Source organism: Molossus molossus, unplaced genomic scaffold (assembly GCF_014108415.1).
Source record: "Molossus molossus isolate mMolMol1 unplaced genomic scaffold, mMolMol1.p scaffold_m16_p_4, whole genome shotgun sequence".
In the NCBI taxonomy this organism is placed as follows: Eukaryota; Metazoa; Chordata; class Mammalia; order Chiroptera; family Molossidae; genus Molossus; species Molossus molossus.
This window is the reverse complement of record NW_023425377.1, coordinates 112,326,161-112,345,783: the sequence shown is the minus strand read 5'-3', so window position 1 is coordinate 112,345,783 and position 19,623 is coordinate 112,326,161. Positions and strand designations below refer to the sequence as shown.

The following is a 19,623-nucleotide window of genomic DNA, read 5'->3' as shown; positions in this document are numbered from 1 at the left end:
CAGAGAGTCCATTTTTTTTTTTTTCTCTTTCATTAGGAACTGACTTAATCGTGGGTGTCTGCTTGCCCGGATTAAGGATTTGCAACATTTATTTTCATATTTTTGGATCCATTACTAGTGCTGTGATTATAGGAGGCTGGACAGGCACAGAGGCTCCTAACACACTTCAATGCAGCCACAGACGGATGAGGATGCTCGGGCACCAGGGATCCAGGTGATGGCAGTAATGACATACAGAAGGGACACAATCTTTACTAGGTACTATCGGTAAAAGGGAACAGATGAAGGTCTCTGTCGCTGTGGCACCGTGTTCAGAACAATCTGTTCTACTGAGCTGGTATGGATGCTTAAAATCAGCTAATTTAAACTGTAATTATTAGCTGAAGATTGCCTACCAAGGCATTTTTATGACATAAGAGTGGCCAAGTATGTGTGTGTGTGTGTGTGTAAGACTCCATTCACCAACTTTCTAGATCTTTGTCTCTTCTCTGCTTTTATAATTCCAAAGTTGTAGAAACCATGACAATGTTCCACATCCATTTTCAATAGCATAGTAAATTAAAGTTGATTTGATGGTTAAACAGACCACTCTTACTACTGACAAGCACTGATTTCTGAGAAGCACTTAAAAAGAGAGTCGAACCACCCATTCCTTCTTTTCACTTATAAAGACGCACAGGACCTGAGGTACAGGCGACTCCGGATGGCTCGTGCAGAAGGGGTCGTGAAACGCACAACCATCGACCCCAGGTTCCTAGAGTAAAGCAAGCCTTTGTCCAATACAAAGTTTTCTTCTAGCCCTTCATCTGAATCTCACATACACATTACGACTAGGTGAGATAATACCCACTCACTTCTTTAAAATAGTACAAAAAGGGAATTATCTTTTCGTTTGAGTTCACTCAAGAGACTTTGCACATTAGACTCTGGGTCAATAGAATTCTTAATCATCATGTTGTTATTTTAATTCATCAAAATCTTATTTAGTTTTCTACAAAAATGTCTCTTTCTTACAGAAAGTTTTGTTCTGTAGAAAGTAGTATGAACCTTTTCACAAAAACAACTACAAAACAATTAGAATTTGAATAGTTTATGCGTTGGAAATGCTTTTTTCTTTCTTTTTGAGAGAGGCTTAAACTATAAACACTGCTACTGTAAGTAAATTTGACTTGTTTTTAAATTCAAGCTACAGAAGAAAAATGTTACATGGTGCCTCTCTTTTTCAAAATGTCAATCTTTCAAAGAAACTCTGATTAGTAAATTAGACGCAATGACTTATAAAACTGATGATGTGGTACCTAGACAAACTTAATTCCACTAAGGACGTGATAGGAAGATGAAGATGAAGAAAGTAAGCAAGAAGGACGTTTGATTCCCAGGACAACCAAGAAGTCACTATGGGATGCTTTGCTCAGTGACAAAGTTCCAAGATGAGTGGAAGCAACTTGGCTAAAAGACACAAAAATGGTACAGAGGGAATGGGAAGCCTTGGGTATGAAACTGGCCAATCTAAATCTGCCAAGGGCTGGTGACGTCATGTCTCATGTCTGTGGTTATAATGGGATACACTAATTAAGTTGGAAGTCTACCACCCTCCTGTCGCCTCTGGAAATCTGAACACCACCAGTGACAAGGGACTTAAAGGAGACATGGCAACTTCGAGCTCAACTGTGCACCTTCTGTCTTGTCCTTGGGAACCCTGAAGGTTCTAATTGGAGAAATTTCTCACCCTCTACCTGTCAACCACGCGAATGATCAAGAGGTTCAAAAATGCTAAGAGGAGGCAAGTTTTTCTCTTAGATTTTACTGTACTCTGTTATGTCAGGGTATCTATATTCCAAAGTGACCGGCGACATGGGAATAACTACACATGGGCCCCTGTGACTGACTACATCATCACATAAACCCACAGTTAGGAGCTGTAGCATATTTCATAGCAATGCGTATAATGACGAGAATGGTCCGCTTTAATTTGAGGGTGTTAAAGATCAATCGTACGCTTTTTCCTCTCTGCATTATTTTGATCTGTGTATCTCATTCGAAAGTTACAGAAACTTAATTCCATAATCAAATTCTTCCTTGGCTTCTGCTTGGACATTTTAATTGTTCTTCCTCTCTGGGACTGGGTGATGACTGAAGGGAGAACCAAAGTAAAGCTTCACTCAAGCCAGTAGCTGAGCTGATCTATTTCCACTCACGGTTCAAAAAAGTGAAGTCTCAGAAGCTATTCCTTCCGTAAGTGAAAGACATCTTGACGCATACTCTCCCCATGTTGGATTTGAAATTATGAGGCCGGTCAGTACTGACACGAACCTGCAAAGAGACTCCAAGGCCACCCATGCCTGGGCATGAGGGTTACGGAAATCCTGACATACCCACAGGCAAAAGATTGAGATATAAAATCCAGAATTGGTCATGTTCTATTTCCTTGAGCTACTGATGCTTCAAATCATATCAAACTTTGCTTTCTTATTCTCGAAAACCTTCTGCAAATCCATGCTCTCATTGTGCAGTGCTCATTTTGCTGCTTATGAGACATTTCAAGGATCCACTCTGCCTAAGACACGTCAATACAATGCACACGCACGTAATCCATCCACTGTTCCTCACGGCCCCTCGCGGATTCTGCAAAGTGGGCAGCAGAGGATCGCACGCTCCGGGGGGGGGGGGGCACTCCCTGGTTCCACGCAGACACACTGGCCACATGCAGGCCCGCATCTTGACTTGTGTATGTCTTGTGTCTTACCACACTGGAGTTATTTTAGGGCAAGCGACATATTTCACCTACCTAGTGTGCTTTATACTAACAAATCGTCTATAAAAATACCACTTGAGTCAAGCCCCTGAGACAGCCAAGCGTTGCTCTCTCTGACAAGTACGCTGCATTTGGGCCGTGTTCATGCTAGTGAATAAATACACGTGTTTGATTGAAATTGATTACACTTTAGCCTTAGTAAATACCAGAAATTCATTAGTACAATACAGAGAATTAGAGTGATAGTTATTTGTATACTGATTCGATATTTTAATCAGTTTGCACTATCAAATAAACTTTGAAAAGGAGGATTAGTTCTGATTTCACGGATTCACTCAAATAAAAACAATCTCTCATTTTCACAAATCACTTTAAAATAAACATCCCCCTATTACTGGGCTATTATTTCTCAGATCGCGATTTCTTTTATTATTCTCAGAGCATCATTTTGGCAAGTATTTTAGGTCCAATCCACCCGCATACACTAGTGTAAGAGGCTAGATACTCTCTAGTTCAATATTTTGCTAAAAGCACTGCAGACAGAATTCATACACTGCTCTTACCTAACAATTATGAATGAGATTCTCAAAAAGGGAGCTTTGAGATTTCACAACACTAAACAGAAAAATTAAAACAAAATTCTATTAGGCAGACGTAATTGTTTTAATATAACTGAAAATTTTTACTCCTGGATTAAAACAAATGGGGAGGGTTCCTGGCCAGAAGTCTGCCTCCGACATAGCTTCCCCTCTTCTTGGACTAAAGGACGGAGGTTAGTGTGAGTTGAGTAGTAATTGTGTGTATAAGCATTGAGAGGAACTCAGCTAAAGTGGAAACTAATAGAAGTGATCAGGTTTTTGTTGGCCTCGTAGATTTCTAGCTCAAATGTATTGCCCCGACCGCCTCTCTCTGATGAAGCCAGTTTTAATGGAGGGAACGGTCGGCAGGTTAGAAATCACCTGGGAAACCAACGCTTTTGTGCAAGGATAAGGGTTCCAACCTGGATTGAGGCCATTGCTTTCTCAGAAATCATAACTGGATGAAATAATCAACTTTTGTTGTTGTTGTTGTTAATCCTCACCTGAGGATATTTTCCCATTGATTTTTAGATAGAGTGGAAGGGAGGGGGGGGGAGAGAGAGAAAGAGCGCGCACGTGCGCGAGCGAGCAAAACATCAATGAAAGAGACACATTGATGGGTTGCCTCCCGCAAGACCCCTACTGGGGCCAGGGATTGAACCTGCAACCCAGGCACGGGTCCTTGACCAGGAATCAAAATGGAGACCGTTCAGTCCTTGGGCTGATGCTCAAACTGCCGAGCCAAGCCACCAAGGCTACAATAATCAACTTTTTTTTTCCTTTATTGATTTGAGAGAGAGAGAAAGGAAGAGGGATAGAGAGACATCAATGAGCGAGAACATCGATTGGCTGCCTCCTGCATGCCCCCACTGGGGATCAGGCCCACAACCTGGGCATGTGCCCTGACCGGGAATCAAACTGGCAACCTGAGTGCATGGGTCGATGATCAACCACTGAGCTACACCGGCCAGGCTACAATAAACAACTTTGAATAATTATTGTCAGTATGTCCCAATCTTAGGCCTCTAATAAAACATGCCAAAATTTCTAGAGTAATCAATGGTTTTTGTAAAACTTCAGAAGCTTCAAAGTCTCTTGTGGGTAGAAAATGTCCTCTCTTAATTTACCTATCTCGTAATAATACTAACTCAAATGTCACCTTCTCTTTGGAACCTTGACAGTATCCCCCCACACACCTCACAACCCCCAGTAAATTAAGTGTACCCTTCTCTATGTTTCTTCCCAAATCACTTTCTACATAATGCCATAAAAAACTTAATGCCTCATTATTTGTTTGCGATTCTCTCCCGGTAGCCCTTGAGCTTTCTGAGACAAGAGCACATCACCATCGTTCTTGGTAAGTGACATGCACTGAAAACTGCTCACTTCTTTGGCATGGAAGAACATTCAGAGCCATCTACTCCTGATAAAACGGCGTCTGCTGTAGTGGGAGAACGACCCAGAATAAAATTAAGCAGTTTTTGTAGAAACAACTAATCAGGTTGCGATGACCCAAGATCTGCCTCCGTCGCCCGTGCGCTGCAGGAGGAAACGGAGCGCAGGGTAGGTGTCCCGTGCTGTGAATGGTCTTCCTGGAGGTAAGCAGACCCTGAGGGAGACATGGCTCCGCCCCCACCCAAGGCGGAAAATAAAGCTGGCTCAGGGGTCTCCTCACTCTCCCACCTGCTGCTTAGGGTGGGCTGTCGTGAGGAAGACGCAGAGCCTAGGTAACTGCAGCTCTTCACCGGTACCCTGTGCTCTGACGGCTGGGTCAGTGGGGAACTCGAGCGAGCCTGCACCTATCCACATTGTCTGTTTCAGTGGTTTTCATCCTTGGTCAAGACTCCAGGGTCTGGTTTAGTCTAAGAATCAACCACAGAGCCATCCAGAGCAGCTCCAGGCCAGGGGCACATGACGAATCGCTGGGGTTTTTGCACCTTCTGTGATTTATCAATGAAGATGTTTCACTGTATCCAAAGAAGCTGCTCTCTAAAATTTTTCTTTTAAATATTCCTTCCTTCCTTCCCTCCTTCTTCCTCCTCCTCCTTCTTCTTCTTCTTTTGTTAATCCTCACCTCAGGATATTTTTGCATTGATTTTTAGAGAGAGTGGAAGGGAGCGAGAGAGAGAGAGAGAGAGAGAGAGAGAGAGACATATAGATGTGAGAGAGAGACATAGATTGGTTGCCTCATGCACGATCCTGACCAGGGCCGGGGGTTGAACCTGCAACCTAGGTACATGCCCTTGACCAGGAATAGAACCTGAGACCCTTAGGTCCTCGGGACAATGCTCTAACCACTGAACAAAATGGCCAGGGCTAAATATTTATGTCTTCACTTATTTATGTAAGTATTTAATTACCTATTAATCAGATATCATTATGTAGAAGTATGTTCTATTATAAAACTCAACCCCATTTCCTTTTTTTATTTTAAATATCTGCTTTATTTCTATTTCAACACTTTATTTTATTTTAAATTTATTTATTGTTGACACGATTACAGATGTTCCCCCATTCCTGCCTACACTTTACACACCTCCAAACACAGAGAATATACATGTGGACCCCACACTTACCTAGGCCACTATACTCATCTCAGGGGTTCAGGTGACAAGAATAAAAACATACACATTTCTATTTCATTGCAAAATGTTGATCACCCCAGTACAGCCCTGGAGAAACCTTGCTAGACAGCAGTGTATATGACAAAAGACTACATGTTTCAATGTATTATGCAGTGAGACAAAGTTATTTTAAAAAGATCATGCAATTTATGGATCTAGGAACAAAAAGATAAACATGGATCAAGAGACGCAGCCTAGGCTCTTAGAAGCTCAGACCTGCAGCCGGAGAGCCTCTCGCAGGTTCCCAGCGGCGGTTCTGAGCAAGTCGCTTAACCCCTCCGTGGCGACCTCCTCATTTTAAGACTTGATCTTTAGGATTAAAGTAAGGTTCAGGGGAGATCATATTTGTAAAGTGCTTAGGAAAGTACCTGGCACACCCTAAGCAATCTGTAATGGGAGGGAGGCAGGGAGGGAGGCAGGGAGGGAGGCAGGGAGGCAGGGAGGGAGGCAGGGAGGGAGGGAGGCAGGGAGGCAGGGAGGGGCAGGCAGACCTTTGCCCTACTTTACTTCCTGTTCTGCATATTACATTCAGAGCATGGTGTCCAGTTTTGCTTGTAATTATTTATAAAGGGCATTAAAAACGAAGAATGCATTCAGAGATGGTAGAAATATCTTTTAGGAAGGGTAGAAACTGTATCAATTTTCACATCTTAAAGGGATGAAAACAATTAAGCAGTTAGAGTGTCGTCCTGACACGCCAAGGTTGCAGGTTTGATCCCCGTCAATAAATGGAACAACATCTCTCTCTCTCCCTCTCTCTACCCCCTCCCTTCCTCTCTGCCTCTAAAATCAATCAATAAAAAAAATTAAGATAAAATAAGTTCAGCAGAACACAGCAACCACCTTTAAACACTGGCAGGCTGACGTAAGGAAAGAGTGCTGACTTCCTCCCTGTTGACCCAGACACCCGAGCGCAGCAATGACTGGAAGTTAGAGGGTGACAACTTCAGCTTAACGGGAAGGTGAGTTTTATAAAGTGCATGGCTGTCCAACCCCGGAATGGGCTGACACACCAGCTCCCTGCTGTTGGACACGTGCAAGCAAAGGTTACCTGACAGTCTGTCAGGGATATTGTATAGACTCCCTGCCTCGGCCGGCAGGGTCACTAGATAATCTCTAAGGCCTTTTCCAAATCTTGCAGCCTTAAAATACCATTAACGTGAAAAGTCACAAGTGCATAGAAATAGAAGTAGCTTGAAAGCCGACTTTTAGGAGGATAACAATCAGGGCTTGAAAAACAACATTTCATTCTGTACCAAGGCTTGTGGTCCTTCACCGAGTCATAAAAAATAATGAGCAAAGTAATCAGCCTGGCATATTTGGGGAAATTGATAGGTCACCGTACAGTTATTCTTCTTTTCTCAGTTTGTCTCGTTTTAATGAGATAAAACAAAGTTGGAATTTTCTTTCTTAATATTAAACTTGGCGGCTGAAACAGTAGTGTAAGGACAAGCACAGTGCTCACGTGCCCCAGCGATTGGGTCACCCGAATAAAAGTGCAATTTACAAACAAGATCAAATCAGGTCTAAGAAAAACAAACATTACAATTATGTATATGAGATTTACATACATAATTCTATATATAAACAAACATATATAATTTCATATATATATAATTATGTTTTGTTTAGTATCTGTAACTTTGGTCTCTAAAGCATGTCAAAGTCAAGGAGTAAAGTTAAAAAAGCTCATTCATTGCACCCTGGCCAGTTTGGTTCAGTGGTAGAGCTTCGGCCTGCAGACTAAAGAGTCGCGGGTTCGATTCACATCAAGTCCATGTAGCTCGGTTGCGGTTTGGTCCCTGGTCCTGGTCAGGGTCGTGTGGGAAGTGACCAACTGATGTGTCTCTCTCACTTCGATATTTCTCTCTCTCCTCCTCTAGCTGAAAATAAAAATGGAAAAAAGTATCCTTGGGTGAGGATAAAAAAAAAAAAAAAAGGCTCATTGCAATTCACTGCTCCATTTCAGTTTATTTGGATCATAAGTCTTGCATGGATGTCAGTCATTTTATGAAAAAAAAAAGTGGCTTTAGATTATTTCTTCCAACACCAATCTCACCCACTCCCGCGGTTCCGTCTAAAGTCTCCTGATGCTCAGAGGAGCATGTCTGCTCCCAGCAGAATCAGTCTGACTCAAGAAGGAACGTCCGCCCGCCCGCAGCTAGTCAGCTCCCTGCCACCGTCACATCAAGGGACAGAATCTTCCATGAAAAACCTTCCACAAAACCTCACTGAAGCGCTGTTATATACGCAAGAGCAATGTCTAGAGTTAACAAGAATTACTTTATTGGACATGTCTTCATCAACATAAGGTATTGTGGGGTGTCAGGCTAGAAGATGTCTAGGTCCCTTCCAACACAGATTCAACAGGAAAACTTCTTGATAAACCTCAGGAATCTATCCTGACAGAAATGGGGAAAACGATGTTAACTACACGTGTTCAGATTCTCTGATAAAACACGTGGCTTAGGTTGCGATGCTATATTTCGGCCTTTGGTATCTTGGTACCAATGGAGGTGTTAGGCCACAACATGATGATGATGGTTTCTTTCATACGTGAACAAGAACTCGGCTTCAACAGTGATCCTGTGGGGTTTTCTGCAGGGCCATGGCAAGAAGGTCAGATTGCCAAGCATTTTCCTTAGTGGAGAAAATCAGCATCCGTGGGGATTGCACACTTACACCTTCTTGGTAGCAACTCTCCTACCTGCTGGGGGAAGTATCCAGTCCAGGGGATCCGTGCAAGCAGAAGTCTTGCCTGCGCTGGGGAGAGACAGCCCTGCATGCCAGGGGGGCCCGAACCGCCCGCCCGGGCCACGGGACCACGGCAGTCAGGGATGAGAGCCGACACGTGCCTTTGCCTCGGCAGATCCCACCTTGATCAGAGAGCGGCTTGCTCTCTCCCACCTCCACACACACAGGTGCAGATTCTTTCAAGATCCTTTCCGTTGTGTTCTCAGGAATGGATGGTGACAAAATTAGTTAAGTCAAATTTTTTCTTCCATTACTAATCAAACTCCAGGAGGAAGTTAGTGGGCTTCAAAAACATATGGGCAAAAATCTGTGGATACCTTTTTAACTTTTAGAAGGAGGTGAGACAATTCAAAAGGTAGCCTAAATTTTTCAAATCAAGCCTAAATTTTTTTCAAATACACACTCATAAATTCATTTTCATCAGTACTAATATTTCACTATCCCAGAATTCTTAAGGCTTTTAAAAATACCAGATATTCTTTTCATTCCAGAACCCATACCAACACGGTGAGTGCACCCTACTCTGGTTACTCGAGAAATGTGGGCAAAGGTGGCAAAACAAAGACGCACACCTATCACACACTGACTGCGAAGAAACATGACTTCCTGTGACCTCATCACTGATAGAAATGCAACACAGTTTCCATTACAGTCTGAGACCATAACCTCCCTCATATAAAGTTGTTAATTTATAAAAGAACTTTAAGGATTGCATTTTGGGGAGGTTATAACTATATGAATATCAAATCATATTATATTCTAAAAATAGATTTATGTAACCCCTAAATAAAGCCCAGTGATTTAGAAGTAATTTCTAATTGTGTACAGTATCTATAATCTGTACAGGGACTGCACTATTCATGAACAACTTTAAAGTTATTAAAACACACTATGCAATTGTATTTGTAGAGTCAAACCTCAGAGGATAAGAGAATAAACAGCAAATGCTTGATGGAGTAGAGGTTTCTTAGAGGCTGTCGACCCAAGCCAGGTCTTCAAGCTGCCTTGCTTCCTGTCGACTTTATGACCATGTAATATATATACATTTTAATAGATTTTTATGTTTTTACTGATTTTTGTTTAGAGAGAGAGGAAGGGGGAGAGAGAGAGAAACATCGATGTGAGAGTGGAACATCCATTGGCCACCTCCTGCACGCCCCCTACTGGGGGTCGAGCCTGCAACCCAGGCATGTGCTCTGACTAGGAATTGAACTGGGACCTCTCAGTCCATGGGTGATGCTCAATCCACTGAGCCACACAGGCCAGGCTAATTGAGTTTTTAGAGAGAGGAAGGAAAAGAGAGAGAGAGAAACATCAAATAGGCTGCCTCCCCAAATCAGGGCAAAGCCCTGATTGGGGATTGAACCTGCCACCTCTTGGTGTAGGGATGACACCCCCAACAGCTGAGCCACCCGGCCAGGGCAACCATGTAATATTTAATCATGCATACTTTGCACATATGCAGTGATCTTTTTTATTATTTTTGTTAGTAACTGGAGGTTGTAGGAGTTTTCAATAAATGAATCTATTTCAAGAGCAGCTGCTGTCAAGTCAGTTCAGTCTTGTGAAGAGGAAGGCAGTTCCCCTTCCTTTCCTGGCAAAAATAATATGTCTTGACAGCTCTAATATGCCTTTTTCTCATTTTTGTTCTAGTCTTTCCAAGAGAAAAAAATCTTTATCACAAAAAACAAATAAAACTATCTGTGTTATACAAATTCCATCTCTGAATTTATGTTATGAAATTAAATTATGAAACAGAAACTGAACAGAAGATGATATCTATTGTATTTCTATTTTCTGGAACGAAAGATCAGTCAAGGTCATTTGCAAACTCTGAAGCATATAAAATATGCCATTATTTCCTCAGATAGTTGAGAAGATGGGCATCATCTGAAAACACATAAATTAAGATGCCAGAGACAAGATTTTGTTTGCATTTTGTGAAAACGTTAAATCAGTATTATCCAACTTGGTTTGATGAGTGCTAAGAGCAAATTTAGGAAGGGTCTTGAGCTTAGGATAAGAGGGGTAATTTATGTAATTTTACTTTTAATATTTCAATCCTGTCTTGTTTTAAAAAAGAATTGAAGTCAGTTTAAATGGATACATAGTATTCAGTAAGACATCAGGAATGAAAAGTGAGAAACAATAAATGCAAGGGTTATGTTATAAAACAGAACTAGAAATGAGGCTACTAGATATATATATTATATATTATATTATGTTATATAATACATATATTTTAAAAGCCCATGAAAGAATGCTGTACATTTGAAGTAGCTGGATCACAATATTAGCCCTAAGCTTTTTAATAGTCTCTATAAGACAGAAACCTCACAATTACAACACACATGTACACACAGACACACCCAGAGCCCCCTACCCCACCCCACTCCTACACACACGCACTAGAGCAGCTCTGAAGAATTACAGGCTGATATTAATGCTATAAAAACAAATGCAAAGAATCTTCATAAAGAGGGAACTTTACAAGGTAATAAAGATTGTCTGACAATATCAATGAACCTTGAAAATACTATAAGTGAAAGAAGTCATTCACAGTGTATGGTTATAGACAAAGAACCTAAGGGCTCTTAGAACGTCATTCCCACTGCTAGGAAGAGGAGAATAAGATTGCCTACCACCAACATCCTTGGTCTCACCGTCATGGGGTACTCAGCCTACTCTCCGTGGAGCTGGATTGTTACATTTTAGAAGATTCAAAGCAGTGATTCCCACCCTCCCAAAATGCTGTGATACTTGAGAAATGATTTGTTGCTACTAATAAACTACTGATTTTGAAAATGATATGCTTTAGAAATAAAACCCTCGATCCCTGTAATGATATCATTCACACTCGCATGAGTTCTGATAGGCTCAATGCTCCGACGGGAATGGGGTGTAATTGTGCATAACATATTTTTTCCATAGGACTTGAGACCATTATCCTTTGGGCATAAATGCATTACTTTGGGCGTTTGAACTTTTCTGTCATCTGTGATCTTCCAACCAAGAGAAAAGATTGCAATATTTGAGCTGCTTTTTCATAAAAATGAATGCCCCCCAGGCCACTTTTCATTCAAGAATGTCCCGTGAAGATTCTAGTTCTCTTGGGCTAGACACTGGATTATAACTAAAATTCAGGTGGAGGCTGGCAATCCTTCTGGGACAGTGTGAGTGAGGGGATAGCCGGCACTCCGACCGGGGCAAAGGAACACCGGCGGGACATTGATTTTATGAGTTTCCGATTGATTTTCATGTCCGTTAGGACAAATGTAACGGACACATCAAGTGCGTGCGTCCGTGGTGGCTAACAGCAACGACTGTCCATGGGACACTTATAAAAAACCGCTGGTGTTGAAATGGCTGAGATGAGAACTGAATGCCCTGACCCACCTGCAAGTCCTGAAAGTGAGCAAGATGAGATAGAACCTGGATTCTATAGCCACATGTTTGCCTCGGAGATGCTGTTCTGCTTGAACGCAGCGCGGTGCCCAGCTTCGCCCTGACCCCATCTCAGCCTCCAGGAACATATACGCACTTTCTAGGTCTGGGCTAACTGCTCTGTACAGAGCACTCAGGCCTGGGTGCCTGCACCTCAGGCTTCTTTAATGAAAACAAGTCCTTTCTCGGACTAGTTCCTGCTACACCTCATTTCCCAAGTTCAGAGGCATCAATCATCACCTTAATCACTGCCGATAGGTTTTCATCTGTGTCTCAGGAGGAGTTTTCCTTCTCTTGCCTTAAATGGAGCTTTGACCCCTCTGCCACACAGGCTCATAATATGTCACCAGCTCCCGCGGAAATACCATGCGTGTCTCTGTCCAAACTCACGACACCCTTCTGACCCCTTCCACCGTGCTTTTACTTAATAAATAAGTAAATAAAATAAAAATATTTTTAGAAAACTACAACTTCTGAAACCCTCTTTTCTAGAACTTGACCTAAACACAATAACACAGTGGTTTATAAAGGCTGGGATCCTTTCTTAAGTTGCAATTATGAGGAAACTCCCAAAGTATAAAACGTTAGAAATGAGATGCTGGAAGTGAAAACCCAGATGAGTGATTGATGTTCAGAAAGATGTTGAATATCACTTATCATTGGGAAAATACAAATTAACCAAGATAGTTTTTACCCATCGGGTTGGAAAAACTCTTATAGTGCAAATATGGGGGCATGAGAAAAATGGAAACACCTGTGTCTGGCCTGTGGACTATAAATTAGTACAGCTATTTTTTTTTTAAATCCTTACCCGAGGACATTTTTTTCCATTTTTTGTTCAGATAGAGTGGGAGGGAGAGAGAGAGAGAAACATTGATGTGAAAGAGACACATTGAGTGGTTGCCACCCACATGACCCAACCAGGGCCGAGGACAAACTGCAACCAAGGCACGTGCCCTTAGTGGGAACTGAACCCGGGTCTCTCCAGACTGCAGGCTGACGCTCTAACCGCTGAGCCAAACCGGCTAGGGCAGTATAGCTATTTTTAAGAGTAATCTGGTAGCATCTAATAAAATTGAAAATATAAATTTGCTACCACCCATTCCACGTATAGGTGTATGAACTGAAGAAACCCCCATACTTGTATTTGTGTGCATACATCTGAGAATGTTTATTACACCATTGCTCATAATAGTGAAATATCAGAAACAACCTCAAGTTCAATAGGGAAATAGATAAATTATATTGTATCCATCTAAGGGAATACTATACAGCCACTAAAAGGAGACGGCTAGAGTCTATGTATGAACATAGATCTCGAAAACATGATATGACCTGAGTATGTTGCTGAATGTGGCCCATAGTCTGATATTATTTATGTAAACAAAAACATTTAACAAATGTGATGAATTAATAAACACTACTCTTAACTATAACCACTTAGATAATCCTAGTCAAGAACTCCTAACTCCTCCTTGCTACTTACCTATATCACACTCAGTTCACACCCCACCTTCCCCAGGACCACCCCAGGCCATCGTGATTCCTTTTCTCCTCTGAACCACTCTAATAATTAGGACTTCCTATGTATGTGGCCTCATCTGTTTCATTCTAGCATTGTGGGAATTAACAGAGGTTCCTCACACAGAACGTTTTATGTAATTTTAGTGCATAGTGACTATTAGCTGCAATTATTGTTACAATGTTATTTCTCCCTTTGTTTGGCAGGGGGTACTCTGCCATAGTAGGTACCCAAGAAATTTTTACTTTTGACTATGAATATGGCGGTGACGTATTTCTGCTAATGACATATTTGCCCAGGTCATCTCCTGAGGTGGAGCTCTGGCTTGGGATTGCCTAGATGCCCTAAATTGCTGGTGAAGTCTGTGGGCATTCAAGAGTTCGCTATTACAAGTTTCACTACCCGAGTGCAAAGGCCCTGCGGTCTGTGGACCATGGATCACCCCCTGTTTCAGGCTCAGCTGCTCCCTCACTCCCAAATCTTATCTCCCATCATCACAGGTAGTTTAATAGGAAGCCAACTATCAGTCCTGGGACTTTTCTTCTAAGACCATGAAGACCAGGGAAACCCCTCCATTTCAGAGGAGGTAGTTACAGAGAAGCCGGGGAGAGGGAAGGATGCTCAAGGTCAGCAGAGATGGGGAGGGCATGGGGAGCACAGGTAACATCTATAAGCAGAGCACCTACTCTCTCCTGGGCACAGAGCATCCAATAAGCGACCTCATTTGACAACACCCGCAGGACAGAAAGATACTGTTATCTCTCGTTGACAGATTGGGAAACTGAGGTCTGGGGGTTAATTAACTTGTCCAAAGCTGCACAGATAATGAGTGTTACAATATGGGTTTTTAACCCCAGGTCTTCCTAATGTTTGTGGCAGAAGTTAAATCTATTTATTTTAACTAGCTTCACTTTTATTTATACTTGATTTCAATGACTTGAATAAAAAAACATATATTCCATACACGTATATGTCTAGGTTCTCAATTAATCATTTCAAGAATGGAAAGAAATGACATTTGGACTGGTGTATAGAAAACTGCTCTAGATGACACGCTCAATTCTTCAGTTACTAACACTTAGAAGACAAATATTATACACCAAGGAACTTAGGGAGAAGATATCGACCTCACAACACTACTTTTTGGTAATAAACTAATAGGACACACATAAATGTATGAAGAAAACTGCCTAAAATTAGCATATACATTTTGTGCAGGAAGTTGGACGTTGGTTGCTGGTTATTTTAATCACCCCAGTAAGATCAGTTCTCTAGTGGTGGTTCATCTGTGGCTCTCTCGTTATGAGTTACTTGCTCCAATATGATGTCTAAAGAAGTGTATCCTTTGCAGTACCTTGTACCTTATTGTCAGCTGGAGCAAAAACACCCTAAATGGGGTGGCTTTTCATGTAATTATTAGCAACCCTAGGATGACGATGACTCCATTTGGACTTATGGCTGTTATTCGTCACAAATGGAAACTAAAGTAAGTCAGCAAACACGCCACTGGAATTCTCCAGGGACGAGGTAACACTTAGTGATAATGGCAAAGCTGTCCCCACTGATGCGGTTCTAAGCAAACACGTGCCTTTCAAGTAGTCAGGAAGTAACCGAAAGCTCCAATTCCCCAGGTCCCCAACGCTTCCTATTCACGTTAATATCTGGAGTGGGGGATAATATGGAAAAACAGCGGCTCTTCTCAGCCTAGACAATCAAACAAAAGCAAAGAAAACTAAACCGAAGTGGAAACAAAACTGAGGAAAGAAGGAAGACGTTTCTGTTTCAGCACGAATGAACGACATAATTCAAAAGGGACGCCAGTGAAGGAGTCAGTCACGAGAAATCAAAACATAAAACCTTTACTGATACCAACGGATGAAGGGTCACGTAGGCATAAAGCAGAACATTGCCTAAATTACGCTCCCCCAACATCAAAGTGTCAGGTGCAACAGGTTGAGAAATGATATTCAACAAGATAATAAAACTCAGGAAGGCTGATGGGCCTTTTATCTCTTATGAATTAAGTATTTACTAAAATACAATGAGTAAAGCCCCGTATGTTAAGGGTGATAAATAGACTGTAGGCTGAAACGTAGCCTGATTAATTTTACTAATGACATATCAGCTATCTTAATTTGAAGCAGCCATTATAGAACGGCAGATTGCAGAGTAATGTAGCATAAGGAAAATAAAAGTTACAGACAGACAACTAAGCAATATGGTGTCACAATGTTCCACTAGATAAACACATAATGCCAGACTTCCTGTCAGGGAAATAACAGTGGCTGGTGTGTTCATTTCAATTTACATTTTTAGTGGCAATTAAATTTCCCAACACAATTGCTTTTTGATATAACATGACATTGTATACGCCAGTCAAATTTGGTATTTTAATTCTAATCCTAATAATTTATTAATCAAATAGAACTTTAAAATCCCTACCAAAAATGCTTTCTGCAAATGCACTGGGACACGGAGGCATTCAGTGGAGATTTCATAACTGAAAACTGAGTGCTGACACTGCATTCTCTCTTTCTTTTCTTTCTTTTCAAGGAAATCTGCTGATCAGGCAGCCACCGTGTTGTAAATTTCTGCTACAGACGATCAAGCGAGAATTTGACAACATACACACACCTCACAACTCAAAGAAAGGGTATGTAGACCAGGCTTATATAGTCTTACACAAAGCCATGAAGATAAATTACTGAAGGGCACCTGGTTTGCATGAGGCCGACCTTGGTCAAGTGGCTTCCATCCCGGCTCCATTCCTGGTCTGTGGTGGGCCCCTGCCGTTCAGCTCCAGACCCCAGGGTTTCGTATGGGGGTTGGGAGTCACTGTTTTGCAATATAGGCAACTACTGAGAGGTCCTTACGGATCTACCCAGACACCTTGCTAACTTTCTAGTCTGAAGACAATCTTCCTCCATTTCAGTCAAACGTATTGTAACTAGAGGTTTAGGTAGGGTGTGTGTAGCTGCCGGTAAATACCAGAGACTGGAAACAGAGAACAGCACTTTGAACACTGTCCAAAGGGTGGACACAGGCTGTGACTTGAGGTAGGCTGTTTGTTCTGATTTTGTATCGGAACTTCTACTAAGCTCTCACTTTTATTTTACCGAACTTTTGCTCATGCCTATGTAACAATCGAGTTCATTTAGTATACTGAATTCCAAGTGCCTATGTATGTACAAAACTTCCCAATAGATAGAACCTGAGCTTCATTCATAGAATAGTTATTAAGAACCTACCCTCACGAGGCATTGTTCTAGGTACAAAGGAAAACAGAAATTCCTGTTCTCACGGAGCTTATTCTTTTGTGGGGGTTTCTGAATAAGCAGATAACTGAAGCTTTATTTCTTTTTAGCAAATGCGTTTTACTCATCTATATAGAATAATCTGAGACTCTTACAGAGACAAACACAACAAAATGGGAAAATTTAATATAGATAAGGAAAAAATAAAAGTACGAAAGCGGTGATAGTATAATCTTGGTGAACTTTAAAAGAATCCAGGGTAAATAGCCTGAAGGGTGGTGAGAATAATTCAAAGGTAAAATAAATGGCAACATATGCTAAATAAAATGAAGAACTTCAATACATTCAAAAACATACAAATTCAACTCCTTTAAAACAGTGATTCCGATGTGCATTTTAAAGCCACGGGGTGGTGGGGCTCCCCAGATGGCAGACTGAGGAGCCCTGCAAATCCTCCCCCGTCCCCAAAACCCTGGGCACTGGAAAATGTTGTTAAAAATAACCATCACCCCCACCTTAAATAAATAAGTAACAATCACACCTTCCAGATCATTTATGTTGTTTGAATAATTCTAGTCCTTTTGTGTGTCTGATCCATAACATCACATGTCCCTGTTCTCCTCCGGCCCCTTTGTTCATCTACAGAGACATATTTATTCTTTTTATGCACATTAGATTTCATACTCTGATTCTGAATTCCCCCCATTAGTCCTGATAGATTATTTTTGAAAGAAGTGTTTTTTACATCAACCAAACGTGTTTCATACGGCTGATGTTCATGTCAAGCCTCTAAGACATCTTCATATACCTCTCAAAAAAGTATGACAGAACTCCACTGAGCAAGGGAAATAAATGCCAAGAGATGAGGTAAGAGAGAGGACTTCAGAAACCTCTCATTAGCAGGGAAAACACACAGGCACAGAGAGCAGCAAAGTCTGCGCTGAAACCTACAGCAGTTCAAAGAGAAGTGGAAGCTAATGACAGGGCAGATCAGAGGCAGCGTCTAGAGCGTCGCGTGACTTTCCTTCCTGGCCACCAGGAGCCTGTCTCGAGCTCACGGGTGGGCTTCTGAATCGGTCTCTGTAGCAGAGAGGCTGTTTCGTTTCACTTTTCAATTAACGTATGTCCTTGCTGACAGACATTGGGAACGGGGCACTTTTCCTTCCCATTATGGCTTTGACTTTAGATTTAATTACTGTGGAAATGAATCAGGAAGCATGACTTCGGGCGCCGCATTGTAAATGTCAGCAGAGTCACAGTGTGACTTCTCCATTTTAAAGTATCAGTGTCACCCGTCTTTATGGGCAGTGATGTCATACCAGTTTTAGGAAGGGGGTTACCAACCTGGAGACCCTGCAACCCGCGGGAAGATCCGAGGCTTGTTGCAGTTTGGAAAGATTTTCTTTGGATAATGACTTAGTTTTCTTTTGTGTATATTTGTAACTTCTTATATATAAAGACACTGTGCTCTGCAAATGTTATGCATTAAAAAAAAAAAAAAAACCGAGCCCATGAACTTTGGTCTAAACAAGCTAATGAAATAGAACCTCCATGGATATTATCAAAATCCAGCCACATTCTCTTCTGTTGCCTAAAATGAGTAGGGGGCGATATTTAAAAGTGTACTCTCTTTCAAGCCATGGAAATGCAGTGAAGCTGTTCAGAGGTTAGTCCTCCAGTAAAGTACATATTGGAAAAACAAACAAACAAACAGAAGAACAACAACAAACTTAAAACAACTTTAGGGAAAGACAGTTCAAGACCAGTGAGTACCTTCTCATACAGTCCAGCGCTCGGATAAAGAAGTCCTTGTGCAGCTGGTGCTCGTCTCTCAAGATGGAGCACTGCTCAAGGGTCACTGACATCGACGTCCTGTCTTTGGCACTTTTACAACAGGTGAAACGAATACCATTTAGCTTGCGACACATCTGTAACGAATATACAAACCGTTCATTGTTCACTGGCTGGTTACTCTGAAAGGGGGGGGGGGGCTGAACTATTTTTGTCTAAGACACCAGATCTATGTTAACATGTCCATGGGTTCAATCCGCCCTATTCAATGTAAAAACGATAGCTTTTCATTTCAAAAGACAGGGACTAGGTGTTCATGTAGATCTTCGTATGGTGTGAGGAGCGGGCCGAGAAAGGCCTGGTGGCAGAGGGTAACCGCAGGATCACAGCTCAGGAGCAACACCTCATCGCGAAGGGGATCAGGCACCTGACGTGAACCCTAAATAACTACTATAACTAATATCTTCTTGCTTTACTTTTTTTTTTTTTTTAATCCTCACTCAAGGACATTTTTCCACTCATCTTTTCCACTCATCAGAGAGTGGGAGGGAGAGGGAGGGAGAGGGAGAAAGAGAGAGAGAAACATTGATGTGGGAGAGGCACATTGATCAGTTGCCTCCCTGACTCCAGCCAGGGCTGGGGACCAAACCACAACCAAGGTACGTGCTCTTGACTGGAATCGAACCCACAACTCTTCAGTCTGCAGGCCGACGTTGTGACCGCTGAGCCAAACTGGCCAGGGCTCATCTTACTTTATTTTTAAGCAACCTTTGCTAGTCTTGGTTTCCTGTTATGAAATTTCAAACAGCCCTATGGTACCAGTGCAGCCGATGAGGGAACCACTCACCAACACAACTAATAAGAATAAGGACCCTCCCCCAGTGGCCACTGCTTACTGCAC

General features: G+C 41.9%; 1 protein-coding gene across 8 annotated transcripts in view; it reads right to left on the bottom strand.

The window, feature by feature from the left end:
• Positions 1–19,623, bottom strand: part of INPP4B (inositol polyphosphate-4-phosphatase type II B) — a 595,725-nt gene that overhangs the window by 28,740 nt on the left and 547,362 nt on the right. For all 8 annotated transcript variants that reach the window (XM_036282080.1, XM_036282084.1, XM_036282081.1 and 5 more), the window contains one exon: positions 18,705–18,859. In XM_036282080.1, the coding sequence (XP_036137973.1) occupies positions 18,705–18,859 (155 nt within the window). The remainder of the gene's footprint in view (positions 1–18,704; positions 18,860–19,623) is intronic.